The following is a 26,273-nucleotide window of genomic DNA, read 5'->3' on the forward strand; positions in this document are numbered from 1 at the left end:
TATATATATATATATATATATATATATATATATATATATATATATATATATATATATATATATATATATATATATATATATATATATATATATATATATATATATGTATATATATATATATTATATATATATATATATATATATATATATATATTATATATATATATATATATATATATATATATATATATATATATAAAGAAAATAAAATAATTTTTTACTACGCTGTATATACATTTCTAAATAATTTATGTATACTGAAAGAGGTAAAGTTGTTGAGTCTTAATATAGAAACATACAGAATTATATTAAAACATGTAAACTTGAGATATCAACATATTACTGGCAAAATGTTTAAATGCAGAGTTCTTGTTTTGTGATGTTCAATTGTGATGGTTAAAACCACATATCGCTTACTCCTTTCAAGAACGTCATAAATCAAAATACTTGATTTTTCAGGAGAACGTTTTTAAAGTTTAAAAATATAACAAAGTGTATTAAAAATAAATATCAAGCCACTTATTGAACTTTTTACTGTGCAACACATCTTTTTAGGTAAATCCTGAATTTTTTTTCTCCATTTGAAAAATATTTAATGTATTTAAAAAAATAATTAAACAATGCCTTTTCTTCAAAATGCAAAAACAACATTTTCTGCCCTGTAGCGGGTAAATTTTAAGCTAAAAACGTGCCTCTTTTTCTGGGATATAAAACATTTTCTGGGCATTCCGAAAACATGCACAGCTGGAAATTGACGATTTTTGATTTATGACGTTCTTGAAAAGAGTGAGCGATATTGGTGAAATTAAAAAAGAGTTTTTAATTCAATTTATTTTTCCAGTAGAAAAATCGTATCAAAATTGCATTATAAAAACAAGTATGTCAATTTGTCCAACTGACGCTTTTTGCGAGTAATAGGACGATATACATGTTACAAATTGAATAGTAGATTTCGATATAAATAAAAACTAAAGTACGTCGTATTTACAAAAGGGTTATCCATCCGATATACAGATTGATATTGTTTTTACTAATTCCACGATATAAAGTCCACATCACTGAGAATATTAAGATTTGAATATTGTTTATAGAACTATCTAGTCGACATTATTTCTTATTCGTTGGAGCTTGATCCAGTCCAAATGGGATTCCTAAAAAATAAAAAAATAATTAGTTCATATTGCAATGATTGTGTATTTAAAAAAAAATCCTCAGTGAAGTTAGATTAAATTTTTTGTAAAATAGACAATATAGTTCATTGTTTATGGATTTCTTTAGTATACTTTCTTTAAACTTCAGTTAATATTTAGGTTGTACATTAATTGAGTGTTTTGTCATGATAAACTCCAATTATTAAAGCAAATCAACTCTTTTTATTGTAATCCTCCAATAATGTTTAGTAAAAATATTGATTAATAAAAACATTTTACATTATTTTACGTCATACATTAATATTTTGATTTTAAAATAAACAATTATGCTGTAGGAAAAACATCAGTTTTAACATACTCTGTTTAAATATAAAAATAAAACACTATTGACAAAAATACCACTTAACGAGTTTATTAATGTAAACGCGACTAATTGAGAACTACAAGTCCTTATCAACACATGTAAATACTGACATGAGTATAAAAATTGTTTGTGAGAACATTGGTAGTACTCGTGACTAGTTGTGGTCACATTAATATACTCAAAAGTGTTTAATCATTGTTATTCTATAAAGTTATTGCCAAATCAATAAATAATATATTCTACATATAAAGGGAGTTTGAAGATGAAATATCACAAATTTCATTAGTCATTTTAATTTGTATTATTCATTTATCGATAACAAGACCTAATACCCCATTGTAATAGAAAAATTATAAAAATTTTGCTTATACTTTTAAATTGAATTAAATCTTTTATAAATTAATTAAAATACATAATACAATGAGCATATTCTTCATTTTCATCTATGAAATATTGTGAAATTCATTTGAAAACTGCAGACTTGCCTTTTCAAATTAAGTTGTAATTTTGCATTTTAAACTTTTAAATCAGATTCAGAACTTCATAGCTTGACTCAGAATTTATTGATTAGTCTGATGACTGTTGATGACAGTTTACATCATCAGTTTTTTGCAGTATGTTTACAATATCTCTAAATAATTTATGGTAAAACATTAAAATACTCACGCGTACAAAAGTTTATAACTCGCACATTTTTTAAACACCCGTATATTTAATTATTAATTTTCTTTAAAACAAATCAAGTATCCATAGTATAAAACTGGAAATGTGTCATTCGAATTGTTATGACGCCACCACTATTAAAATTTCACAAAACATCACCAAGATAACAGGCAAACTTAGTTTTGACACCATCCCATTGTTAGTATTGAGTCTGTTGTAGACAGTGTCGTTAGTAAAGGCTATATGTTATTTGTCGGTGTGGTGGATGTTGGTAGCGCTGTTGTCGGGGTATTCGTCGTATTCTTCATTCCCGTCCTGGTTGTCATCGTACTCCTCTCCGGGTTCCTCCCTATCCTCGGGTCCGGGGTCGATACCTTCGTGCGGTGGAGAAGGCGGAAGTAAGTCCTGTCAGGAAAGGTTAGTAACGTGAGGTTAGTTGGGGTTAAAGAATAAATACCAAAACCCTTTTAAATTAATTATTGATACCACATACCATCGCATAGTTTATTTTTACGTAACGCTATACATCTGTCCTGACATACACTGCAAACTTCTTCAAATCTAATACATCAAGATATATATATGGCCTCTGGTTTTGTAGGCTTATTAGTTATTTGTAACCTTTTGGATTATAATATCAACAAAAAATACCAAAACCCTTTTAAATTTATTTTGATAATATCTTTAAACTACATAACATTGTGCACTTTATTTTTATATAACGCTACAACATCTATCCTGACATACACTCTAAACTTCCTCAAATCTAATACATCTAGTTTTATATGCCCTCTAATTTAGAACGTTCACGAGTCATTTGTAAGTTTTTTAATTAATATCAATTTTTAATAATCAACTTGATATTCCTTTCTAAAATCTCATTTTTATCTTGTTTACATATTCATCCTGAATATTTAATTTTAGTGTCATTCCTTCCTTTGCCAATAAAGTAAAACATTATCTTTTTTTAACATTAAATATTTTTATATCTCGCTCATTCTGTCAATCCACAATATTGTTAATTGACACTTAATTCGTATTATAATTACAATAACAGTTTAAATATCATTATATATAAATTGTACTATTTTTCTTTGACATGCTACTAAAATGTGGGAGGCCGTGTATTGAATTCTCGGAAATTGTGAAATAAATACGAAAGACTTATTTCAAATCGTCAGGGTATTGTGCCTTTCTTTTCCATTCTTTCTTTCCTTACCAACAGATAATGCTTTGATATAAAAGTCTTGTGAATCTTTAAACAAAATAATATGTATTTACTCTCAAAAACAATATTGTTATTTACTATCGTAGCCTAGAGCGCCATTTTACTTTTTAAATAAATTTATATCTCTCTTGAAAAATGTTATTCTTTGTAATATAAATATTAAAAAAAAATCCTGAAATGCATTACATAGGCTATGAGATATGACTACCATTCCTTCGATATTTTCAAATTGGGTTTGTTAATTAATTACTTAGAAAGTTGTTATACTTACATTGGATAACGTATTATTATCCAAACTAGAATTATATAGCAGCTGTCCGGGAGAAAATGAGTAATAAATTAATTCAATATTATGATTCAAGACAGTAAACTAAATTTAATATATATTTTCTTATTGCTACTAAATTTCTGGTCAAATGCTTAATCAACCATACTATATGGTTGACAAGTGTCTAAACATATATTATTTTACTGATGTATACTAATGTGTATTTATTTTATTTAACTATTCATTAATATGCTTGAAATAATATTTTCACTGTTTCAAAACTAATATTGTATATTGTAATACATTCTGTGTTGCCTTTATTTCTCAAAAAAAAATATGACTTGGCTGATGGCATGATGCTTCACTCTTATGCATGTAACTTTTTCTATGAAAATAATATTTGTTTTATACAAACAGTTTTAATATCGACAGTTTCATCATGTTTTTTTTTGTTGTTTTTATTTTAATAAAATTTATAGTATAATATTATAGGTGTCTCTACTTGAGACAAAGTATGTATTGTTTTTATACAAAATAAGAGAGACGTTTGAGCATTCCAGGTCTGGTAAGATCTAGCATTTATCTTGCTCAAGTGATCACATAATACTCTTATGAAACATTCACCATTCCGCCCATTATTGAATATCCATATCCAAAAATCCAACAACGGTGCATTTATATGTACATCTTTCAAAAATTAATGCAATATGGATATTTAATATTCTGTATCTGTCGCAGACTCTTGTGTCAGAGTTTAGTTTGAACCCACTCTACCATGATTTGATACATATTTCTAATAATGAGTCGTTTAGACTCACAGAAATAGTCTGAAATTGAAGTATTTTTGTAAATAATAAAAACAGAAATATTTCTCTTATTAATTAAAAAAATCATAATGACCAGAATGGTGAATGTTATACAAATGCATAAAGTGATCAATAAAACCAGTCAAATGCCTGGTCATAAACCCTGGCATGCTCGGATGTTCATCTTCTTTCATATAAAATGAAAGATATATATTGATATATCATCCATAGGGTAAATAATCCAATATCTAATAGACAATTTAAAAAAAATAAATTTATAGTGACTACTGAAAGATGCTCGGAGTGAATACTTTCTTTTCTCATAGAAACTCGAATGTTGTAAAACTAATAATGCAACTTTTAAAATGTAAGCAAAACAATCCTTTTTTATGTTACACATTATTGAAAACTTTGTTAGGGAGTTCCATATATTTTAAAAGCTTCTAATCAATTCATACAACTGTAGAGTTTGGTTCATTTTTCACTTTCACACCACTTTATATTACATATATAGGTACTTATAAGTTCCAATACTTACTTCTGAACTAGTAATGTTAGTCCAATCACTAATATCTACAAGCTGCTGTTTACAAAAATAGAAAAATACAAGGTATTAATTTTGTTAGGTACATAGTTAGTGTTTATTAAATTTGTTCGAATTTACTCGTGAATTTGCAATGTCGATTGTGTTAAAATCTCAAGGATTATATGCATACAAATTAATAAGAATATAATATCTGTGGTGTTTAACTTAACTGTGATAACTGTAAAAATCAATTTTATAAAGATATTTAATATTTTTTCCAACAAAAATTCTATATTATGAAATCAATTTTATGCTGACATTAATTTATGTATTATTTTTTGACATCTCATCAAAGATGAAGAAGAATATGGAAGTCTGGGCATTTACGGGGCTTACGACCGTCATAGGCTGGTTTAAGTGATCACTTTACACACGTGTAACATTCACCAATTCTACCCATTATTGACAACCACACTACTCAAATTCTTGGAAGTTCTATATATATGAACCAATTTAGAAACCTTGTTCATGAATCACTAGAACTTCACTAGAGACATCTATTGGTGAGATGTAAAGAAGCTTTTTTACTAAGCAGAAACTCTTATATTAGTATGTGAGATCCGAATCCTGGATTATAATCACACACATGAGAAACGCCAGAAAATACCATTTTCATTTTTATTATTAAGCTTATAATTTGACCAGATAATTTATTTACAACGTTTTGAGTGTGTCCAAATACTTGTTCACAAAATCTGGATTATCTCCAATTACAGGAGTTAACTTCTGTAATTGGAGATAATCCAGATTTTGTGAACAAGTATTTGGACACACTCAAAATGTTGTAAATTAATTTATGTGTTCAATAAGGATGGTTTAAAACACCTCAAAAAAAAAAAAAAAATTTTCTGCTTCTAACCCTTATTGGCACCCAATGGTGTTTAGAGCACTGCATACTTATGACTCAGTGTTATCTTATTCTTGAATGTATTGTTAATTGCATGAAGGCAAGATGATCAGTCCTGCGCTTCTTGTACCAGTCCAGGGTGACATTAAATAAATGTAAGAGTGAAAATCTTTTTACCCCCGTAGGAATCTGACCTGAGACCTCCAGTGTGGTAGCCAAAAGGGTTTACCTCTACACTACGGAAGCGGTCCTATGGAGTATGTTTTCACTTATCATAAATACATCAAACGCCACAGATATTTTACTGCGATATCTTATTATGCTTGATTTCAAAGATATAACTCTCCACAAAGAAAAAAAAAGTGTTCTCCATGCAGAAAGAAGTGTTGATACGTTAATTTGAAGATTAACCACTTAATGCTAATGATTTATTGACAAAAATAGATCTTTAACCCTTTCCGGTTCCCCAAAATTGAAAAAAAAATCTAGGTAGACAGTTACATTCCAATTGGAAAAAATCTTTTGTCCTCTACTCCACATACTGTTGTAAATATGAGTGACAAAAATGTAAGCTTGGAATTTAAATAAATAATACTAATGATGAAAAAAATGTCGAATAACATCCGACATAGGACCTAAAAGGAAAAAATCGATGTCAAATGAGATTCGACATTGGACCAGTAAGGTTTAAAAGGTTAGGTAATTTTATTTTTTATTTAAAGAGTTAACACAATTTAATAGTTGACCAGTTAAACAAAAAAACAAAACAGAAGCAATAAAAACATGACATTTGGTCATTTATGGAAGAATTTCCAATAAAATGCTTCATGTGGCAACTGGCGAGCCCAGTTGCGTTGTTTTATCTACTGTAACGCAAACAAGTCGAATTGACACGATATGGCTCTTGTTCTGTATGCGAACACTGCTCGTTCAAAAGCATCAAGTGGTTCAGAGTAGTGTCAAATATTACCTTTGGTGGTCTCCAGCCACATCCGGGTAATGGGAGTCCATCAGGACCCAGAGGACAAGGAGCGTCCAATCCCGGAACTCCCTGATCACCCTTGTCACCCTTATCTCCCTTTCTTCCTCGTTTTCCAATAGGACCCTGTATAGAACATAGTAACAATAATTAAATCTTAACTTAAATAAATTCATATTTGAAGCAATAACTTTGTGATTTTCCATTTTTTTATTTAAATACAACTTTGTTTTAAAACAAACATAAATATATAGTGATTTTAAAACAATGTTATATTTTAATTATTAAATAAATTCGCTTTAACTGTATTTTTATAGAGACTGGTTTAAAAATAAATAATGGATTTTATAGTATGGTAGATTTTTTTTAAATACACTTCTGTACATCTGCCTCCATAGTGAAGTGGTTGCAGCGTTGGAGTACCATTCTAGAGGTCCTGGGTTTGATTTTCAGGGGGGGTTAAAATAAATTCCAGTAATTTTAAACACTAATATTCATAATGTTATAATAAATATAAAAATATTAAATAATATTTGTCTAATCTCAAGTGAGCAATCAATTAATTCTTATGGTGCATAGGGCACTGCACTAGACTGATTCAATAGCTTGTTACTACAAACATTATAATAAAGCACCAGTCCTAAGTACATAATATAAGAATATCTCTAAATTGGACATTTATCTTGACCTCTTCAGGAATCTAACCCAGGCACCCGCGCATAGTATACAAATATATTAACGACTGGATTCTGTAAAATTAATTACAAAGAAAACCCTGTATATTATGCAAATTATTTAGTATCAAAGTGAGCATATTATGTGAGTGTATTTGATACAAATATGTGCTTAGATTTTCACAGTTACAGTTAATTATAGCCATATTTCTGTGAGTAAAACACAGCCCAAAAAATGTGTCAATATAATAAAAATATTGTCTCTCGAATGCAGAACTATCCAAAGTTGCAGCGAGTCAATTTCATTTTTATTCACAGATTGTTTTCTTTGTGATAATGTTATTATTGTGTAGAAAGTTCGCTTGAAATTATAGCTATTCAAACATGAATATATGTAAATATTCAAAATAAAATACTACTTCATGATTGAGAGAACTCACTTTTAATAGTTTAATTGCCGCTTCTGTTAATTTTCCTTACATACGGTTAGAATAGTTGTACATTCAGGGGACGACAGTTATTTATTATCCCTATTTAGGCCGAAGTTACCAGCTAGGAATTATTAATATAAGCTTTTACAGTTTTATAAAAAAAATATAACATCTTTAGTTTTTGTTTTGTATATTAAAGGCTATCACTTATTAATTGGTAACTTTTGTCTAAACCGGGGCAATATGATGTATAACAGGTACCAGAATATCAGAATGGTTTATAAACTAACGGGCTGTCAGAAACATTAAGTAAAGATACGAAATTTGCATAACAAGATAAATGATTATAATGCCAATGCATGATCATGTTTTCTCTTAATGCTACTAATTCTAATTCCAAGCAACGATTGTTCAAGGTCAGCCAAATATTCAGCATGCATAGGAGATGCATGGTGTCTTAATGATTACTTAGTCATTACTCAAGTCAGCATTAAAATTTATCTTATTAACAAATCCACATCTGCTTTGGTCCATGTAAGCGATGATATCACACTGCGCAAAGCTTTGTAGCAATACCATAATGTGTAAGTAACTCTAGTGCTTTGCTTCAGCAATTTGCGAAGCAAGCAAATGAAAAATACCTAGACTTAAAAAGTGCAAAATGAATTTTTTAAAATATTAAATACAACTCTCTTTTTTCTAAATACCTAATAAATATAAATACACTATACTTTAGTGAAGGCCAATAATGTCATATCGCTCACTCCTTTCAAGAACGTCATAAATCAAAAAACTTTATTTTTCAGGAGAAATTTATTATTAGATTAAAACCAATATTTTTAGCTTTTCCACTTTTTTTATTTGACCAGCGACCGGGTTTCGTCGTTACCGACATCATCAGACTGGAAGTGATGATGTCGGTAACGACGAAACCCGGTCGCTGGTCAAATAAAAAAAGTGGAAAAGCTAAAAATATTGGTTTTAATCTAATAATAAATTAAAAATGCAATTCCATCACGAAGTGTCAGTGGATAATATAAATCTATTTTCAGGAGAACATTTTTAATGTTTAAAAATATAATACAATGTATTAAAAATAAATATCAAGCCACTTATTGAACTTTTTACTGTGCAACAGATCTTTTTAGGTAAAACCTGAAGGTTTTTTCTCCATTTGAAAAATATTTAGTATATTTAAAAAAATAATTAAACAATACATTTTCTTCAAAATGCAAAAACAACACTTTCTGCACTGCAGCGGGTAAATATTAAGTTAAAAATATGTCGCTTTTGCTGGGATATAGTACATTTTCTGGGCATTCCGAAAACATGCACAACTGAAAATTGTCAATTTTTGATTTATGACGTTCTTGAAAGGAGTGAGCGATATGACATAATTATTTTTAGAATAGTTCCATAAATGGCTACTCGATTAACAAGGTCCATTTAATTCAGATTTAGTTACATCTGGCATTTTAGATTTATTGATTACAATTTTGTTTAAATATAAAAATAATTTAAAACTTATATAATACCACATTTGCAATATTTAAATCATGGTATTTTAGAAAGTTAATGATAAATCAATAAATAAGTATTTCGGTGGCATAAAAAATGTTAAGATCTAATCTAAATTGTAAACCGTATCAGAATAACATTATCTTTAGTCCGATAGTACATTATGTGTTTTATACAGTGCAATATCATCATGGCAAGTGTTATAAATCAAACGTTTTGTTCAAACGTCAATCAGTTTGCACCAATAAACTAAACATTTTTTATTATAATTCCAAGTTAAATATGTACTTATATGTTTTTTTTGTTACACCATTTTCAACAGTTTTAATAATCATATTTACTTGTTTCAGATTTTTCTACTTCTTCCTGATAATTTATTGTATAATAAAACTGGTATTTTTTTTAAGTGCTAGAAATTATTGACTTGAACTGATTCAATATTTCCATTTTTTATTGAAATATTAGCTAAGCAAAATGTTTACTTAAAAAATACATCAGGATTGTCAGCCTATTTATTTAAAAATATGAATAATTATATAAATCATTAAAAATACATTTATGTTATTACTTGCTTTTTAAATAATGTAATAAACTAATGAATTCCGTCTAGAAAAATGATCATTTTAACAGAAATAAGATTTTTGTGTGTGGTTAGAACACAGCGACTACTACAATAAATTATTCACAGTATTACAGGTTTTTTAAATTGATTAAAAATAATAACAATTACGTTAAGTAATAAATAACCAATTTTGCCCAAAATACTCACAGGCTCTCCTTTATAACCTTTGTCACCTTTGGGACCCTGAAATAAAACATTTTTATTAGAAAAGAACATATGACACACGAAAATAAAAATTAAACTAAATGGTTTTATAATAATTGTATGCAGTGCTTATGGCATTAAAGAGCGGCCAGTACCCAAGATTCAAACCTCAATTTGTCGTAACAGGGTATTCAATCGTAATTATTTTTAACCTTAAATATGGCCTTTTCTTCAAATTATTTTCCTTTATAATATTTGTGTTAATAACCATGAAAAAAATATTTTTTGGTAACCATGAAAAAGTTTTTTATTTATTATTTGATAATAAAACATGTGGTATTAGAAAAAGGCTAATGATATAAGATTCATACCTCTTGCCCAGGGATTCCGTCAGTTCCCTGAAATAATAATAACAAAAAATATCATTTATAAGAGAGGGTAGATGGTAAATTACCTCCCTCGTTTTAAAATATAGGAAAATAACTATGTGAGAATATGTCATCACAGACAAGTAATTTGATAAATTATGAATTGCAGAATGGCTTACATACATATGATAAAAAGCCTTGTATATAGAATGTAATGCTTTAAAAAATCTGAATCAGAAAAAGAAGGTTGAATACCATTGAGATTGCATTGTGCAATGGTATTTGGTAATGTATTTTCTATAAAATATAGGATTATTTAAAGCATTACATATTTTCTATAAATAAGTATTACTCCCAAAATTTTCTAATTATTCTTTCTGTTAACCCTTATCCGCACTCAATGGTGCATAGGGCACTGCATCTTATAAAAGTGTTTTTTCAATCGCTAATTACATATAAGTAAAAGATCAATCCTGTGGTTGGAGTACTAGTTCAGGAGATATAATAATTCAAAACTAAATAAGAGAAAACTACTGATACATATTTATATCCCTCTGGGAATTGAACCCTGGACCTTCACAATGGTAGCCAATGTTTTTTGGCATCTCGTACTGTACCAAATAGTAAGCAAATAGAACGCTCTCCTGCTCTCTACCAACAGTGTGTTAAAGAAGCTTTTAAGCGTTTCCCGCAAAAATGTGTTAAAAACTTTGAAAAAATATATAAATATATATTTATTATTGTAACTTTTAATATATTACCGGTAAACCAGGATCTCCTCTTTCACCCTTAGAGCCAGGTTCCCCTTGCGCTCCCTAAAATTAGGAAATTTTCATAAATACAAACAAAAAGAAAAAAAACTTAAAAGTATAAAAAAATTATACTTATTTATTCAAAATTTGATATTTGGTTTCCAATAGTAAATACTTATCTTTCATATAAGTCATCATAGTAAACATTAAATCATTTTTGATAAAATATTTTTTATGTGGTTCTCTTCCACTGTTTAAAAAATGTTTGATTACGATTGAAAAAAAAACACTTGTATAAGACCAGTCTTTAGTTTATTTAACACACAACTTGTTTTGACAAATACAGATGCTCTCCTCAACATGTGAAAATACAAACATAGAAAAGAGTTTGTATTTTCACCTGTTGATGAGAACATTTGTATTTATCAGAACTAGTTTTGCATACATTAATACAGTCAAAAGTGATCTTATACAAGTGGTTTCTTTAAATCATATCACAAGTCAATGCCAAATCATTAAATAATATAACCAAATATTAATAATTTGAATAAAGATTTGTGGAATGTTTTAACTACCATAGCTTTTATTTATTTTTTAAATCTTCGAGATGACATATAAAATAAATATAAAAGTTACTTTTATATGTTTGAAATTTTTAAAAATATTTAAAAAAAAAAATAATTAAATATCCATAAATTTCGAAGCAACTGGACAGTATTCACCAAGTGATATAGAATATATAAAATCATATTTTAATGTACTACAATATTAGTCCTATAAATAATATTTAAAAGCATTAATAAATTATATTTTCAATATTTTGGAAACATAGCTAAAACTAAAATGCATCAAGCAGTGAGACATATGTTAAGTTTTACATAAATTAATATAACTGAATACCATAACCCAAATTATTCTGTTAATATAACATGTGAAGTAAAGATTATTTAAATTTTTATTTTTACAAATTCATTCGAGAATACATCGCTCACTCCTTTCAAGAACGTCATAAATCAAAATACTAGATTTTTCAGGAGAACGTTTTTAAAGTTTAAAAATATAATACAACGTATTAAAAATAAATATCAACCCACTTATTGAACTTTTTACTGAGCAACAGATCTTTTTAGGTAAAACCTGAAGATTTTTTCTCCATTTGAAAAATATTTAGTAAATTTAAAAAAATTATAAAAAATACCTTTTCTTCAAAATGCAAAAACAACACTTTCTGCCCTGTAGCGGGTAAATATTATGTTAAAAATATGCCTCTTTTACTGGGATATAGTAAATTTTTTGGGCATTCCGAAAACATGCACAACTTAAAATTGACGATTTTTGATTTATGACGTTCTTGAAAGGAGTGAGCGACATCTATTATTTAAATGCTGAAGTGTTAAGTATATATTTTAAGTGAGAAAATCACTATGATAATATGAGTTCATCACACCACAGTAAAAATAACTGTTCTGCACCAGAATTCGTATCCAGGTCCTCTAAGTGTGATCAACAGACTGAGGTAAAATACATTGGATGGAGACTACTCTCAAGGAATTGGCGTAGTGGCTAGTTGATTACATAAAAAAATCTTATCAGGAACTTATAACTGACGGTCTCTACAAATCCATTCCTATCAGAAACTGACAAAGAAAAGGGCAAGAGAATGTTTTCGCAACTTATTTAGACTCTCCGTGGACATTTGCTAGTTAATAACAAAATATTTCTCACCTTATCCACACCAAATGTTGCATAGGGCTCTGCATCTAATTGATGTAGTGTTAATCCTACGCTTGAAGGTAATATTAAATAAATGTCAAAGCAAAAAGTCTCTTACAATTATTTTGGCCCCCCCCCCTGGGAATCAAACCCAGAATTTTGAACACACGTTAACCACCATGTTTCTCCCAGGGTGGAATACGCGCTAGGTGCATATGGCTGATGACAATGAGTCAAATGGCTAAAGCATGCGTAATATTATCAACGATAAATGAGACTAGCTGTCAAAGGAAATGAGGAATATAACAGGTAATGAACAATTTTTTTTTTTAATTTATGCATAATTTCGAAGTGCAACTCAGTTTCAGTCTCATTGACGACTCATGCTTATACTTGCTTGTCTCAAAGCGAGTATAAACATGAGCCGCCCGTGAATGCCACACATAAAAAGAACAGTGTTTACCTACAACAAAAATTACATATCTTTAATACAGCTTTAGCAATTTTAAAATTGCTATTTTGTCGGCATCTTGTGATTGTTTGCGATATATTGAACGCAGTGAACATATTAAGAGATCTACCTACAGAGAGTCAAATTCTAGCATACTACAAAAAAATATATCATACCTATCTCTTTCTTATTTGAGTAATTCTGTCAGCTTAGTTATTTATAAGTGTGATATTTTAAATCAAATATACATACCTTCATTCCATCTAGTCCAGGAGGTCCCTGTGGAGAGAAAAATAAATAAGCTCTGAAGCATTTGTATGACTTACATATTGAATATAATATTATTATGATATGTATATGGAAATAAATACAAAAAAGCATTTCTTAATAAGTGAATTGTTATTTTTCAAGGCTTAAATCTTATGACAAAAGCTAATTAAAATTTAAGAAGATTTTTGTTTAGTATCTTACATAGTTTATGATAATTAAAATGACACAAAACCATATGTTGTATACTGTCCTAAAATATTGCTCAAAGGGGGTAACTAACATTCCCAGATGTTTTTATTTGTAATATTGTGATAACTTTGATTCTGTATAGATTTTACATATAATTCATTTAAAAATATCACAAACTACATATTTCTTAAAAGAAAATTACTTTTTTAAAGCATACAAGTGAATGTGACACGGAAATCTTAAAATACTGAGCAATTAGCTATAGCTGTAATGTTTCAAAGATTTTAACAACAGTAAATATTCTATTATGGATTTGTTAGGTACACAAAATTAAACATTCTAATTTAACAATAAGGTATATGTAGAAATCTTTTAACATATATTAATAGAGATTTTTTAAATGCTAAACCCCCTCTGTGCTGAGCTTAGGCAGTATTATATTAAAGGCTAAGGCAATATTGATGTTAGAATAAAAGTATAGAAGAATATTTGATTTCCACAACCCAATATTATATTATTTTTCATGGCAGTAAAAATATTGGTAATTTATAGATATATTTCATATGAATATATTAATATTATTTCATCTAAATCATGCGGAGATGTAAACCACATCTTTTAAACACAGTGAATGGTTTTGATTTATGGGTTTGGATGTTATTGTTGCCTTTTTATAAGGGTTTTAAAAACATAAATCTAGATGTTTCTAACATTTAAATTTAAAAAACTAACACTTTTATTGACAACAAATGATTGAAAATGGAGAAAATAAATTGTAGAAGATACAAAAGCAAACTTACGCGTGTGACATTGATGAGTGTGAAAATGTATGTTCGCATGTCAAAAAAAAGAATTATGTATAATCATGATAAATAGATAATTGTGAATAAAACAAACATGCATCCATGAATCTGAAGTCACATAATGGCAGGGAAACGATTTGGCATATTCATAGTTCATTAAAAGCTCGGGGCTGGTATTCCATAGAAGCTTAAGCCAATGTTGGAGCCAAGCCTGGAAGTTACCGATTGAGCTTTATAATGTTGATCACTTTAAAATTGCTTTTATGCTTTTATTTCTAATGACTTTGGAATTTTAAAACTGCCTATGGATCCATATTATCAAGGCATTAAAATTAGCCACAATAAAAATTGGCAAATATTTCTTTTTAAACTAAAGTAAAGTAAAACTTAACTACACTGCAAAGATAAAATATTAACTTCATATGGAGTCCAGGAGAGCAGAATATATCAGCATACAAGCCCTTTCTGACAGAAAATCATGAGCGTATGTTTTCTTTTAAAGTAAAGATTAATTTTTGTAATTTGTCAAATTGGGACAGATAAATTTCATTTCAATTTAAAGGATTATGTGATTATTGCTTGCATCATAATTATTTGTAACCACAGGCTGCATCTCAAGTGCCCCTTAGCATAGCAACGTATGCTAAGAGGCACTTGATATGCTGCGACTGTGACATTGTATGCTATGTATATTTCGACTGTCAGGAAAATCTATATATTAACAATTCAAAATAATTGTCTTCTAATTGATGCTAACAACGTTTTGCTAGGATAGGATTTATATAAACAATGCATATCTCATATAATATTTCTGCGTGACTGATAAAAGTCGCAAACCACTGAAAATGTGCTTTGTGACCATATCAGCCACCATAGTGACACTGTAAGCCCTATCTGTTTTTATGCCGCGGTAAATATATGGATAGTTATAAATAAAAACTATATAATGGCAAATGGTCCCTCTCCCATTTGACTGCAGAAATAAATTATTATAATTCAGGCACATTTATGCGTTGCATTTATGGGAAAATTTAAGCAATATGGCATTCAAAGAAACAAAATGCACATTATTATATTAACAGTTCAAATCTTCATTCAATAATATTTTCATGCACTAAAACAGAAGTGTAAATAAATAATAATCAACTCATTGCTTTGTGGGTGAATAATGTGCTTAAACGTATTTTATAACATTTCATATGTGTGTGAATGAATTAAAAATACATAATATTTCTATGTATGTTATCACTTTTCATAATCTCACATGACAAAATTCAAATAAAAAAATATACTCACAATATAATAGGGTACTCAGGGAGATATTATTATTTTACAATTCTCATCCTCAATCCTATATAACATACATTCATAATAGTCTTGGATACACTCAGTTTATATAACCTTTAGGTGGAGACTGACCGGAGCATTTCGTCGTAACATAACATTGTAAAATCACTCGCGGCGAGCATCCAAAACTATGGATGGAGCGCTCGGCTCGCTGTACTGACTGCCTGAATGCTCGCATCGTAACGTGTTACGTTACGACAAAATGCTCCGGTCAGTCTCCACCTTTTATGTAAGGGCAATAGTAAAGATATCAAAACATAGCATCCTTAATATTGATTTGATCATATTTTGCTTTGTAAAAACAGCCTTTGTTAGCTTTGTTAAGTTCTGAATCCCACTTGTAATTCAATTCAATATTTTTTTATTTAAGTAGCACACATATAAATGCATGGTTCAAAAATATATTGAATATTTTAAATATGTATCTTATGCTTTCAAATACCAAAGATGCCATTTTGAAATTTGTCTAATATCAAATGGTGTTTCTTAAAATTATATTTCATATAATTTTTAACATTCAATGAATAATAATTAAATGGGCATCACAATGTAGTACATTCAAAGATGTTTTTTTTTACATTTACTTTTGATATAGTAAAACTAAAGCTATGTAGCTTTTTCCAATTTATTTAATTTAATTAGTGGCCAGGTTTCGTCGTTACAGATATCATCATCACCATCGGGTTACCATATTCAACTAGTCTGATCAAATAAAATTAATATGGGAAAAGCTATTTAATTATTATTTTAAATTATAAAATGTAGTGCCACCAATAAATGTCAGTACAGACCATAAATTAAATTAACTTTCTACTTCTAAACAATATGTTAAAAAAAGACAAATGATTATAAAAAGATTTCATGAATTCATTTATATATGAGTAAAGAGTCATCAAAATATCAAAGAAAATAGTTTGTTGTGATGTCCCTTCAATTTTATTCAATTCAAACTAAAAAAAAGAGACCAACTTATAGAGATACAGGTAATAGGGTATTTTCACAATATCGGATTAGACAGCTTCATTTATGATGGAGAATTAGGTAAGTTATTATTTTCTGATGTCTTAATGACCTCACACTTGATGACGTCATAATATATCTGTTTTCCCGCCAAAAGCAAATTAAATTCTAAAATCCCATATTTGTTTACCAATTTTTAACAAGAATAGTACCGATTGTGTTGTAATTTTTTTATATAATTTTAAGAGCTGGTTTTAAAAAAACCTGTGAAAATACCCAATTGCCTTTAATTTATAAAAAAAATACCTTTCGTAGAAATGACTGCATTAATTTTATTGCATTATTAGTAGTTTTTATTGTTGTTGTGAATAATGCTAAAACATTAGTTCACACTCAATTAAAAATAATGTTAAATATTTAGTTAAATTGTAAAATGCTTTACACAGAAGTGATTAACAAAACAAAAAATTAAGGAATACACATTATTTAAATATATGTCCAGACAAAATAAAAAGGGAAAAATAAATAAAAAAAATACGAAGGAAAGTAGACAGAAAGCTTTTTGCATTCCGAAAAAATATGATAAATAATTTAGAGCATTTAAAGTATATTTTCACGTGTACTTGCACACATTTATTTAGAAAAATCTCATAATTAATTTTGAACATTTACAATTTACATAATATTGTTAAAATACATAAGATTAATTTGTTAATTATATAATTTTAATTCAAGGTATCAAAATGGGAAATAAATAAACTCTTTCACACCATTAACCTTACACAGTACACATTCATTTTTAATTAGGAAAATCATTCAATACTAGAATTGCCATTATTTAGTGGTTATTTAGACCTCTAAAGATATTACAATTGACAATTTTTTTTAAATTTTGTACACAGAGACTCGACTTTAAACACATCTACGTCTGGGTATTTTCTAGCTTAATTTGGCAAGAACGAAGGCAATTATTTGATTTTTGATTTTTGCAAACAAAATTTGGCATAACAAAGCTATATCTTTTGAACTAAACGTAATGTTTTTTTTAAATGTGTGTTTTTTTCCGTAAAAATGATAACTTTATTATGTAATCATTTTTTGTCATTTATGAATTTTTTTCAGTTTACGAAATTAAAACATGGAAGTGTAATACAAAAAATTATGAAATAAAAACTCTCATGTAAAAACACATGCTTATAAAGTTTACCATAATTTAGGAAAATATTTTTCACTAAATTATAAAAGAAGTACAAATCAATACTTTATAAATAATATTTGTCATCGAAAATAAATTTATCCTAATGATAGATATAATTCATTTGTTGCAGTGAAAGTTTTTGCTATATTTTTTTTGATCCTCGTATTCCCTCAACATAAAATTGACATTCTTCATGATAAGCGATAGTTAACAGGTACATATATACGGCCCGTGTTTACAAGTTTTCCGCACTCCACAGCTAATTTGTACAAACTGCTTTTTGTTGGCTCCCACTTATCAATCAACAATTTTTTGTCGGTATATGAAATTTCAATTTTACGGTGTGATTTCCCAGTAATTGTTTTATAAATAAGCACAATATGCTGGCAATTCTAGCATTATTAAAATTGTTTTATTTTTGCAAAATATATCTCCAGCGTTTCAAAACGTTATGTAAAGACATTAAATTAATATCAATACACAGAGTTATACTTTTATTAGAGAGAGAAAATTGTATGTTTATGACTCTATCTGAGGTAAGTTTTTATTTTACTATTATATAAAGTACACTTATCAAACAAAACCAGACCTTAAATTGTAAAAATTTAATAATATATTTCAGGCGACATTATGGTGTTATTGAGTATTTTATTAGGCATTATATTATTATATCTTAATAATTAACTATTCTATAATAAGTTACTTATAACATTACAAACAATGGATGGACAAGATTCGTTAAATAATATTATTTATGTGTTATACTAGGAGAATCATAATGAAAATGGATATGTTGATAAGTCAAAAATTATCCCATCTTCGAAATAGAAACACAAAGCTCATTGCATACAAATGTATTCTTACAAATAAATCCTAAAACTCATTAAAAGGAACATTTAGCGATCTCTTGTATCATTGGGATGTTAATTTTTACAAACACAAATCGCTAAATGTAATAGTGATTTTTTTTAACAGGGAAACTTAGTTACATGTTTGTGAAAATTGATGTTAAAATATAAAGCATTTTACAGTTAATGAATTGTGGTACGTATAAATGAAGATTTCATGCAAAATTTGTTAATTTTTGCATAATTTATTGATTTTAAAAATACAATCATGTTCTTTATTAATATTCATAAAGGGCAAACTACGAATAATGGATCGGCGAAAAGAATTTTATTTTACAAAAACTAAATATATCATATCAATTTGTTGATGAGAATTTATTATTGCAGTTGATTTTTTTTATTGCACCTTCAAAATATATATTTTAAATATTGATGTGAATATCATATCAGGAGAAATGTTCCAAAAAGCTACTTTGTCTTCAATTTACATTTTTTTAAATTTAATTAAATTTTAAATAAAATGCATTGTATGAAAAATGTAAAAATGTGTACATATGTATAAAAAGACATATGTACTTACATCTAAATATCCAAATCTTATGGCCTAATAATATAATCGTTGTTGAGTATTTTCACAACATAAAATGGGGCTAAACTATTTACATTAAATGTGAAATTTCCTGGGAGAAATTCAAATTTCATTGAAAAAATTAAAACTAGCCAACTACTAATAAGAAACATAAATTATTATCTTATAAATATAACAATAAATTTGTTTGTTAACACATGGATTTATCTTAAAAAACACAACTTTTTATAGTGTAAAAAAATATAATACAACTTATCATTAATACTTAATATAAAAGCTTACCTATTTTAACAGCGGAAAATATACTTATTGTTCCGCGACATCACTATATTATTTTAAATGAACAAACTAGATGTTCAGGACATACAAAGTAACGCAGTTAATTTATCAATTAAAATTTGTACACTTTCATTTTAAAATGGACACTTACTTTATTTATTGTAAAACACATTATCAAAAAAAGGAAAACTGTTCTACTTGTAAAGTTCACAAGAAAAAAAGAGAACATATGCTTTGTTTTTTTATTGTTGTTGTAACAAACACGAATGGATAGTATTAGAAAACCATTTACGTGTCTGTTTTTCATTTTTGTCTCACATAGAATGTCTGTACTTCATAGATTTAACGCTTATCTTCCACATTGGTTTAAAAGCAAGATGTTATTTGTGGCCGTGTGATGTTAGTGATTTTTCTGCCCGTTGCGCGTTCTCCTTACTCCTCCCTAAATTAAGGATTAGGCAATTCAAATCTTAAAACGCACAATGTACGGAAAAGGGGATAAAAAATATTATATTTTGGAATATTTCAGGCAGAAAACAAGACATGGCAACTACAGATCAACACTGAAATTTATCAGTATCCAAATTACAAATAAATTTCACAATATTTAAGAGATGAAGTACTTGAAACATTCCAGGTCTAAGTATATATATATTTATAAATATTAACTGTCAGTTATTGATGTACTATGTGTTCAAAAAAGGTAAGAAAAAACAAATAAAAACATATTATCATAGCAAAACTTGGAAAACAAATTCATTCACTAAAATAACCAATATAATGTAACGGAGGCAAAAATGATCTGTCTGTAATGATGTGTTAAGGGAGTTAATCCAAAATAAAAACATGAATATGATACGAGTATGAAGTAAAACATTTAACATTCAGCAAACCACATGTATGATTATCTTACAAAAATGTTAATGTCAGGTTTGTTTACACCAAAAGGACACAGAAAATATGGGTATTATTGTTTCTACTGGACACGGTTGCTGGCAAGCGAATTGCTTACCGTGGGGCCAGGCTTTCCGAACTCTCCCATTCCTCCGAGTTCCCCTCTTAATCCCATGGGACCCTGGAAAAGTACAAGATGTAGTGCATAACGGTGGCGCCATGCACATTGTCCACTAACAACCCATTGCAAGTTTCATCGGCGCTCGTGGCCCAATCACTCCTCCCGGCTGCAGCAATGTCCTAGATTTGCTTCATTTGATCAGATCACACATCCATCGTCTCTGTACATTCCGGTGTTATATTGGTGAAATGATATTATTCAAATAATAAGTGATAAGAATAAGTGTGTCACATACAAAGGTCAAGGGAGTGAAAGAAATCTATTGATCGAAATGCAGAATCAACTATGTACAAGTCGTATTATTATTCAAACACTCTTCATTAATTCCAAAACCCGTCAAACACTTCAATTATAAAGTTTAGTCCGCAAGTTTTTCATTTTAGAATGTTTGTACTAAATTGTTAAACAAAGCACAGAGGGGGCTTACTGTCATTTTTAGGTTTATATGTATATAATTATTTGAGGTCTATAAATAATAATAAAAAGGGTTACTGCAGTGTTTCTGCATAAGATTAGTCGACATGTTTTATTTATCTACCATTTTAATAGTATTGTCGGACAAGATAATCTAAACATATGTATTAGTAAATGTAATTGTGACTATTTAGTCAAACGTCAATATACGGTATGAAAGTAAGTCATGTTTCAAGCAAAAAATATTAACCGGTTAAGTATTTCCTTTAAATAATTCAATTTTGTTTTCAATCCTGGGTTCTACCAAATCAAACTTTTATCTATAAAAGTCTCAAAGTCATAGTCAAGACGTCACATTCTTTTTTCTTGTTTTGTAACTGCTTAAAAAAAGCTATATTTATTGTTAGATATTTATAACGTCCATGTATTATGTCATAATTTACCTACATTTCTTCTGAACAAAATATGGTAGACTAAATATTGCACTGATCGCCTTGCCATGCTAAATTAATACATATATAATATTATTAAAAACCTCTGTGCTAAGTACAACATAACGCTATGATTTCCTTCTTTGATGTGGTGTAAACTTGATTGCTAATCAAACAAAGGCAAGGTAATTATTCCTGCAATCCAAATCTATGACATTGCACAGTTTGTTATTTCTTCGTAGTTGATTTTATCCGATAGCAGCGCTCTTCAGATTTCATTTCATTGACTGAGTTTATAATGGGAGCGTAACCCATATAACGTATCTGGTCAAGATGGTAAATGATATGGTTACGAAGCATATTTTCAGTGCTCTGTGACCGCATTAGTCACTATCATGACCATAAATGTTAAATGGTAGCAGTATTAATCATGCAATATCAAACTCTACAATATCATTGAACGTTTTCTTATACTGGGAATGATTTTTTTTGTATATAAATTCCTTAGATGTAAGGGAAATGCAAAAAATCAAATCGTGTATGTGAACACTTCCATTGAAACAAAAGAATTTGATACTGCACCATTGGTACTTGCGCTACTTTTGCTCATAGCATATACATATACCATAAATTTCATACATTAAATGTGTTAATTTACTTTTGTGAAATAGGTGACAGGGGCCCATGCTTTCATAATGTAGTTGTGTAAGTACAAATTAAAAGTTAGACTTATCACCATGAGGATAAACCAAGGGGGATAATTCCGCTACGTGAATGAGAAATATAATATAATTAGGAATGTAGTGATACAAAAATTATAACTGGGATATAAATTAAATACTTACGGGTAAGCCCATCGGTCCTGGATCTCCTTTTTCACCCTTCTCTCCCTGGAATAAAAAATACAATAAGTAGGTCTGGTTACAAAATAGTGATGAATGGTGAAATTTTGGGACAGGCAGATGATTTTGTTTATTTATTTGAAAATCATGTTTTCTTGGGGTGGAAAGATTGATATAGAAAGGGAAGTAAATCCCGGAAATAGAATGGGATCGCACACTGAAATCAGTTGTAGCAAACAAAGCCTAACAGCGAAACCTAAGCTCGCAGTGCACAACTGAACCCTAGATTCGGAGTACTACCTCTAATGAATAGAAGTAAAGCACGGAGTCGGCAAAAGAAAACTAAATGCGATTGCTGTAATATAGGATTTACAATAATAAATAGAATTATTACAAATTGTAATAACAATGTTAGGATGGTGAAGTAAGAAATGAATGCAATGCTGAAATAAGCATGATTGATAAAATAATAAAAAAGGTGTATTGAGAAGGTTTAGATATTTGCAACGAATGAGTGCAGAAAGAACAGAAAATAAATCTATAAGTGAATGAAGTTAGAACGATCAAGTGTTAAAATATTTTAAAGTTGGCAGGTCAAGAGTAAAAATAATTGGTAGGTATTTATTATAAGGAGACAAATGAATGCAGAAGAGGTGATAAATGTTTAGAAAGACAGGGTAATGTGGTGTTCTATGCTCTCTACCCAACCCACAGAGAGAAACAGCTTGATGTTTTTTTTAAAGAGAAATATTTGTGTTTTTATTATTTACAAAAATACTTCACTTTCATACTATTTCTGTGAACCTAAGCGGCTCGTTATTAGAAAAAGGTATCAAATTGTAGTAGAGTGGGTTTGAACCGAGAAACTCTGACTCAAGAGTCCGCGACACTAGCCACGGGACCACAACCCGACACTATTGGTTAGTTAGTTAAAATAATACAAATGATTATTATTGTTCCTTACTGATTCTCCTTTGCCTCCATTGCTGCCTCTGTCTCCTTTAATTCCAGGCGGTCCTTGAAGACCTGGCATTCCTATGGGTCCTGGAGGACCAGGTGGACCAATAATCTGAAAAATTACGCAGTAAAATATTATCATATGATTTAAAAACATTGATATAAAAAATAAAACACTATAAGAAGACTGAGAAAACTGTGTTATTTTTAATGGTGGTGTTTTTATTAAGTATAGGAATCAAAAGTTGTCAGTTATGATGAATCTTTAATCATTGGGTATGTAATGAAAAATATGTATTACTTCTTAATGAGAAAATAATTTATAAAAGATCTGTCTTTAATTTATTTAGTACACAGTTTATATAGCACATAGTGCATTACCTAAAATTCGAACATCAATTCTTTGGACCAAGTGTTTACATTGTTATGATTTTTAGCTTAAAACGTAGCCAATTCTTCATACTACTGACATCTGTGGAAATAATTCTATAAGGAAACCTTTTGGATATTAACATAACATAATATAATTGGGTAATGTTGATTTTGCCGAGCACTGTAATTCATCAAATAATCTGACTCAGTGAATCACAATATTAACTTGAGAGCTTGTGTTTGAGAGTGAGAGATACTCAATTAAAATATTTGTTTTGGAATAATTACAAATATAATTAAATATATCATCTTTTTTAAAGCTTTAATGAATAATTGATTATCAAAATAGTAGTAATTTACTTGCATATCTGTTATTGCAGTAAAAAAAATATGGTTCTCAAGAAAATAAGAGTTCAAACCTTATTTCCACATCACAAAATTCATTTGTTATAAAACAAGTTGTTTTATCACGAACAAATTTAGTAATTTTATACTAGACCTGTGTCTGTCATCGCTTTGATGTAGTCTTAACTACTGCAATACTGGCAATTACTGCGTTTCGGGCACTAATTCAAGTTCATTTGGAACCCTTTGGAATCCAAACATGGGGCCTTATACCCGGTAGGCAAACACACTAATTATCACACTACAGAGGTAGACTCTTGCATTTTATGATTTAAATATTGAAATATACTCTTTTCAAAGATATTAAATGTTGTGGACCACAGAAAATAAGAATGAAGTTGAAACACAGTTGGGGCATAAACCAGAACCCAACTCAATGACACTTAAACTATACCCATACTTACAATCCTTTTATTATCAATATGATCCTATAGATAAAAACAAATGTTTTACTCTTTACAGTAATTCTCTAAAATCATTTTATTATAAAATCAGTGTACATAACTGGAAAAAAATTGATTTCTTGAGATTATAAATGAAATTTCAATATAAGACTATTATACAAGCTGAATCCTGCTAGATAATAGTCTTATAAAAGTAATTAAAAAATAAATTTATCTCTCAGTTGCTGAAATTATAATATATTATTTTTATTGAATACTTAACGATAGATTTAAAAATAAACCTCAGCTTCTTTTATTTTCTTTTAACCCTTATCCACACCCAATGGTGTATAGGGCAATGCATCGTATCAACACAGTGTTATCTTGATCATTAAATAAATTTAGGCTGGGTGATCAGTCCTGCACTTTAAGTACTAGAGTGATATTAATTAAATATTAGAGTTGAAAATTTTATTTTGATTGTTTGTCTTGACCCCTTGGGAATCGAACCCAGAACCTCCAGCACAGTAGCCAAAGACGTTAACCTTTACACTATGGAGGCGGACAAAACAAACTTCGAAGTTAAATAATAAGGGAATGGTGTGATATCATTTAACCTATTTTTATAAATATATAAAAATAATGTACAAAATAAAATATGTATAATATTCACATGCATTTGAATGCAATGTTGTATCGAAATTTTAAACCAATTACTTTTTTTACCAATTTTAAGGTTTTGACCATAGGAGCAATAAGATTTTTATTTAAAATATAAAATCATACTTTTTACTTTTTTTAAATGTAGAAATGAGGGTTTCATTATAAAAGCAGAGGTATTTTAAAGGATGAACTTTTCTAATTTACTTAAATAAATAGATGACAAAATTAGTTGGTCAAAGAACAAAAATACTTACTATTTCACCACCCATGAACTCCATGCCAGTGCCATCTCCCTGTAAGTTCAACATTGGCTATAAGATTATGTGTCGCTAAACAGTGTTTGAAACAAAATGATTTTTCGAAGAAATTAAAATAAAAAAGCAGCTTGTGAAAAAAGCATGTGATGTACAACTGAAGGTTTGGGCACTTACTCTGACTAACTGACATATGATTGATATTTTTGTGAGAATCTAAAGAAATATATGTGATTTATAATATTAGTTCAAAGGATATCGTAGTCGTACAGGAGAAAGTGACCAACTGTCAAAACGTAAAATGTTCAGGAGGGCTATTTAAGTCACTTTTGCTTGGCAAGAAAATAAACGTCAATGCAGTTAGTCATTTTTACCAAGTCAATATATTAAACTTCCAAGTTTAAAATCCTTTGGGATTTTTTTCAGGGC

The 26,273-nt window shown here is 28.6% G+C and overlaps 1 protein-coding gene across 1 annotated transcript in view; it reads right to left on the reverse strand.

The window, feature by feature from the left end:
- Positions 1 to 218: 218 nt before the first annotated feature.
- The window catches only part of LOC148307130 (uncharacterized), a gene marked incomplete at its 5' end in the record, with an annotated part of 50,685 nt that continues 24,630 nt past the window's right edge, over positions 219 to 26,273 (reverse strand). The window contains 13 exons of the mRNA XM_088263903.1: positions 219 to 1,151; positions 2,182 to 2,583; positions 3,678 to 3,719; positions 5,019 to 5,063; positions 6,884 to 7,018; positions 10,285 to 10,320; positions 10,653 to 10,679; positions 11,411 to 11,464; positions 13,818 to 13,844; positions 21,061 to 21,123; positions 22,814 to 22,858; positions 23,775 to 23,879; positions 25,845 to 25,892. Coding sequence (XP_088120029.1) covers positions 2,425 to 2,583; positions 3,678 to 3,719; positions 5,019 to 5,063; positions 6,884 to 7,018; positions 10,285 to 10,320; positions 10,653 to 10,679; positions 11,411 to 11,464; positions 13,818 to 13,844; positions 21,061 to 21,123; positions 22,814 to 22,858; positions 23,775 to 23,879; positions 25,845 to 25,892 — 786 coding nt within the window. The remainder of the gene's footprint in view (positions 1,152 to 2,181; positions 2,584 to 3,677; positions 3,720 to 5,018; positions 5,064 to 6,883; positions 7,019 to 10,284; positions 10,321 to 10,652; positions 10,680 to 11,410; positions 11,465 to 13,817; positions 13,845 to 21,060; positions 21,124 to 22,813; positions 22,859 to 23,774; positions 23,880 to 25,844; positions 25,893 to 26,273) is intronic.

The sequence above is a fragment of the Brachycentrus maculatus genome, unplaced genomic scaffold (genome assembly GCF_059751285.1).
Source record: "Brachycentrus maculatus isolate JH-2025_06_01 unplaced genomic scaffold, ASM5975128v1 h1tg000207l, whole genome shotgun sequence".
Classification (NCBI taxonomy): domain Eukaryota; kingdom Metazoa; phylum Arthropoda; class Insecta; order Trichoptera; family Brachycentridae; genus Brachycentrus; species Brachycentrus maculatus.